The sequence below is a fragment of the Babylonia areolata genome, chromosome 8 (assembly GCF_041734735.1).
Source record: "Babylonia areolata isolate BAREFJ2019XMU chromosome 8, ASM4173473v1, whole genome shotgun sequence".
NCBI classification, from domain to species: Eukaryota; Metazoa; Mollusca; class Gastropoda; order Neogastropoda; family Buccinidae; genus Babylonia; species Babylonia areolata.
This window is the reverse complement of record NC_134883.1, coordinates 23537104-23542103: the sequence shown is the minus strand read 5'-3', so window position 1 is coordinate 23542103 and position 5000 is coordinate 23537104. Positions and strand designations below refer to the sequence as shown.

The 5000-nt window shown below is 48.0% G+C and overlaps 1 protein-coding gene across 1 annotated transcript in view; it reads right to left on the bottom strand.

Annotated features, from left to right (window-relative positions):
• Positions 1 to 5000, bottom strand: part of LOC143285244 (solute carrier family 22 member 7-like) — a 23417-nt gene that overhangs the window by 9633 nt on the left and 8784 nt on the right. Inside the window, exons 4-6 of the mRNA XM_076592503.1 lie at positions 4917 to 5000; positions 3338 to 3595; positions 2965 to 3099 (exon numbers count right to left, since the gene is read on the bottom strand). The exon at positions 4917 to 5000 is cut by the window's right edge and continues 47 nt beyond it. Coding sequence (XP_076448618.1) covers positions 2965 to 3099; positions 3338 to 3595; positions 4917 to 5000 — 477 coding nt within the window. The remainder of the gene's footprint in view (positions 1 to 2964; positions 3100 to 3337; positions 3596 to 4916) is intronic.

Below are 5000 nucleotides of genomic sequence, written 5' to 3'. Positions count from 1 at the left end.
CTTTTTTGTTTTGTTTGACGCCCCAGAATAAAAGACATTTCGTTTTCTATGTTTTCTATATTTCGATGATGGTGAATGATGATGATTTGGGGTAATGAATCGGAGTCCATTTAGATTTTTGGGACTCCTTGATAAGGCTGTTGCACTCTCACAATTATCTACCTAGCGTCAGTCAAACAGGGCTGAGAGATGCAGACGCTTGCTGTGTTGGTTGGACAGAAAATTCGAGCAACACACACGCCCAGAAAACGCATCCGTGAAGTGGACAACCCTCGACTGTTGTGTGGTCTTAGTTCTTTTCCATTTGACCCCACAGCACACCCAGATCCAGTCATTAACGGGGCTTGAAAACGCGTCTTTCCATATATACAGGGTATGATAGTCAGTCGTGTTCGACTATGACCATCACAGCAGCAGAGGAGGTAACTGCTGTCCTTACTATCTGGGCTAGAATTTAATTATAGTGGAGAGTGTCTTGCCCAAGTTACACATTCCCACTCTCTCGGCCAAGAGGGTTTTTAGGACAGTCGGTGTTGGGATGGTTCCCAAATGCCAACTAGCCCCCAAGGCTGCAGCGCTAAGAGCCAGTGCGATTTTGCCTCCTAGTTTGAAAGTCATAGTCCTTCACGAAAGACTAAGCTGTAAATGGTTTTTGTACACACACACACACACACACACACACACACACACCTGACTACAAAGTCTGTCTCCCGTTTGGTGTGTCAGGAAACTGATCCCGCATAAACACATACAAATTAAAAAAGAAAAAGAAAAAAAAAGCATGCCCACGTTTTTCAAACCAGTGTCCAGCATATCATATGACTGTGTCTTGCAAGTCGTTACACAGACCAGTGCAAACCCTGATCTCTATTGTCACAACAAGGCTACGCCGTTCATACTCAGCCCAGCCAGTTTCTGCTAGCAGCTGACAGCAACAGGCCGAGAACTGTGCACACGTCATTTTGCGTTTCCCGCCAAGCATGCCGGCGGAAAGAGTTCACACTGGCGACCACCCTCTCCAGCCAGCTTTTTGATTTGTCTCGTGCAGACAGATGAGACGAATGGCCGGTCAAAGGGACGAAACTCTTCAATGATACTAGGAGCGTGAATCCTGACAATAATTGTTTCTTCCACCTGGAGAGCACCATACTTTTTTTTTTCTTTCTCGCTGACAGCAACTGGCTGTGTGTGTGTGTGTGTGTGTGTGTGTGTGTGAGGCTGAGTACAACTGGCAGTCAGCAACTGTCTGTGCCAAATTTGAACGTAGCCTAAGAGACATATACTATGAGCATAGCGTTGGTTTTTTTTTACATTTTTTCCCCTCCATATTCTTTTCAGGACGATCACTTCTGAAGGGAAGGGGAGAATGGTGAGGAGGGAGGGACAGTGGATGGTGAGGCAGGTAGACAGACAGACAAACATATAGACAAGCGGCATGCATGAACAAACAAGCAGACAGACAGGTAGACAGACAGACAGACATACCGACACGCGGCATGCATGATGACTCTCTCAAAAACAAGCAACAAGCAGACAGACAGGTAGACAGCCAGACAGGCAGACAGACATACAGACAAGCAGCATTCATGATTACTCTCTCAAAAAAACAACAACAAGCAGACAGACAGACAGATGTATAGACAAGCGGCATGCATGAACACTCTACCCAAAACAAGTAGACAGACAGACAAACAGACAGACATACAGACAAGCGGCATGCATGAACACTCTCTCAAAAATAAGTAGACAGACAGGCAGACAGACCAACATGCACGAACGCTCACTCAAAAACAAGCAGACAGACAAGTAGACAGACAGACAGACAGACAGACATATAGACAAGCGACATGCATGATCAAAACCATTATCTCAAAACCAAGCAGGCAGACAGACAGACAAGCTTGCATAAGCACTTTCTAAGAACCAATCGGACAGACAGGCAAGCAGACAGACAAACATGCACGAGCGCTCACTCACAAACAAGCAAACAGACAGGCAGGCAGACAGGTAGACAGACAGACAGACAAATAGACAAGCGACATGTATGACCACTCTCTCAAAAACAAACAGAAAGACAGGCAGCTAGACAGACAGACAGACAGACTAACAGAAGGACGGACAATCACGCAGACAGACAAGCATGTATGGCAGAGAGCTCTCTCACAAAACACTGCAGACATACACTGCAGGTCGACAGAAAGACAAGAATGCACGAGCAGCTCACACACTCACACACAAAAGCGGACACACAGGCAAGTAGACAGACACACAGACAGACAGACAGACAGACCAGAGAGAGGACGTGCGCAAATAGCCGAATGGTTAAAGCGCTGGAATTTCAATCTGAGGGTCCCGGGTTCGAATCTCGGTAACGGCGCCCTGTGAGTAAAGGCTGGAGATTTTTCCGATCTCCAAGGTCAATATAATCATGTGCAGACTTGCTTGTGCCTGAACCCCCCTTCGTGTGTATACGCAAAGCAGAAGATCAAATACGCACGTTAAAAATCCTGTAATCCATGTCAGCGTTCGGTGGGTTATGGAAACAAGAACATACCCAGCATGCACACTCCCGAAAACGGAGTATGGCTGCCTATATGGCGGGGTAAAAATGGTCATACACGTAAAAGCCCACTCGTGTACATACAAGTAAACGCGGGAGTTGCAGCCCACGAATGATCGAAGAAGAATAAGCACGTTAAAGATCCTGCAATCCATGTTAGCGTTCGGTGGGTTATGGTAACAAAAACATACCCAGCATGCACACCCCCGAAAACTGAGCTTGGCTGCCTACACGGCGGGGTAAAAAGGGTCATACACGCAAAAGCCCACTCGTATACATACGAGTGAACGTGGGAGTTGCAGCCCACGAACGAAGAATAAGGAGAAGGAAGACCAGAGAGACAGACAGACAGACTGACCAGAGAGACAGACAGCCTGACCAGACAGACAGACAGATAGACAGACCTGTTTGCCACGAGGCTCATAATGAGTCTGAGAGGGATCTCGAGGAAGGACATGAGGAAGGTGTTGAGGTAGAAACTGCCGCTCAGGGCACTCACGCCGAAGGAGATCCCGTAGTACGAGAGAGACATTGAGAACCTGCACACATCATTTGATTGGTTGAGTGACATGGATACTTGTTATTTACAGCACATACACAGACACAGACACACACACACACACAAACACAAACACCCACTTACTCCCCGACCCCCCACCCCCATACTTTTCCCTCCCCTCCTATTTCACCGCCCACCCCCCACCATACTTCCCTCTCCCACCCACCCCCCACCCACACCACACACACACACACACACACACACATACACAAACTCACCACAGGAAATTACAGATCAAAGTCGTGCCCGCCATCCTCCACCCTCTGTAGATGTCCAGGTAGGTGTAGCGGCGACCACGACCTTGACCTTGACCTTGACCCACTTCCTTCTCCACGCGCGCCACGTGCTCCAGCACGCGCCGAGTGCGGGCCGCCGGCGCGGGACGTCTGTTCATCCGTGCTATGCGCTTCACCACGCGCTCCGCCTCCTGCAGTCGACCCTGTGTGGCCAGCCAGCGGGCGCTCTCTGGGACTATACTGGTGGATGGATGGAATACAGATACGTATACGGATACAGATTCGAAGAATACGGGTATTTGATCCATGTGTAGCTAGGCCATCGCCCCTTATAATGCCGAATAGAATAGAAGTTGCAGATGGACAATCGATAAACATTGTGATGTCAACATCAATGGGCAGTTTGCCAGCCAGTCCAAAAAAGAAAACAAACCAAACCAACCCAAAACAAAGCCAGATAGAAACTTGAATGCTTTGTACAAGCAAATCAAAAGGTATATTATATCTAACTGTCCTTTAATGCTAGATGGGGAATAAACTTTAAAAAAAAAGAAAGAATAAAAAAGAGAGAATGTTTTTCATACTTACTAATGCTATGTATTGAGCTTAAGTCTTAAAACCACTCAAAGCAGAACAGCTTAACACAGAAAGTACCTCATCTTCATTCAGTGTCAGGTAGGGTGAGAAAAGGAGAGGGAGGGAGGGAGGGAGAGAGAGAGAGAGAGAGAGAGAGAGAGAGAGAGAGAGAGAGAGAGAGAGGAGGAGGACGACGACTACGACGACGATGATGATGATGATGACTGCTTACAACCAGGTCAGTAGGACAGGCACAATGATAACAACAGTGAAGATAATGGTGAATGTGATGATAATGATGATTGGTGGTGGTTGTGGTTGTGGTGGTGGTGGTGGTGGTGGGGATGGTAATGATGACGTCGACGACGACGATGACGACGACTGCTTACAACCGGGTGAGGAGCTTAGGCACAGTGATGACGGCAGTGATGATAGTGGTGGTGGTGGTGGTGATGATGATGATGGAGATGATGATGATGATGATGATGGTGATAATGATGACGACGTTGACGACGACGATGATGCCGACGACTGCTTATAAACGGGTGAGCAGGATGGGCACAGTGATGATGGCGGTGATGTTAGTGGTGGTGGTGGTGATGATGATGACGACGACGACGACGACGTAGACGATAATAATGGTGAAGATGATGACTGCTTACAACCAGGTGAGCAGAACTGGCACAGTGATGACGGCAGTGATGACAGTTGTGATGACGAATATGATGACGATGACTGCTTACGAGCAGGTGAGCAGAATGGCCACAGTGATGGCGGCAGTGGTGACAGTGTTGATGACGATGATGATGACGATGACTGACTTACAACCAGGTGAGCAGGATGTGCGCGCATAGTGATGACGACAGTGATGACAGTGGTGATGACGATGATGATGACGATGACTGACTTACAACCAGGTGAGCAGGATGTGCGCGCATAGTGATGACGACAGTGATGACAGTGGTGATGACGATGATTGACTTACAACCAGGTGAGCAGGATTGGCACAGTGATGACGGCGGCACCAATATGAAGGTGACTCCAGTGAGGCATTATCCAGGCAGCCAGG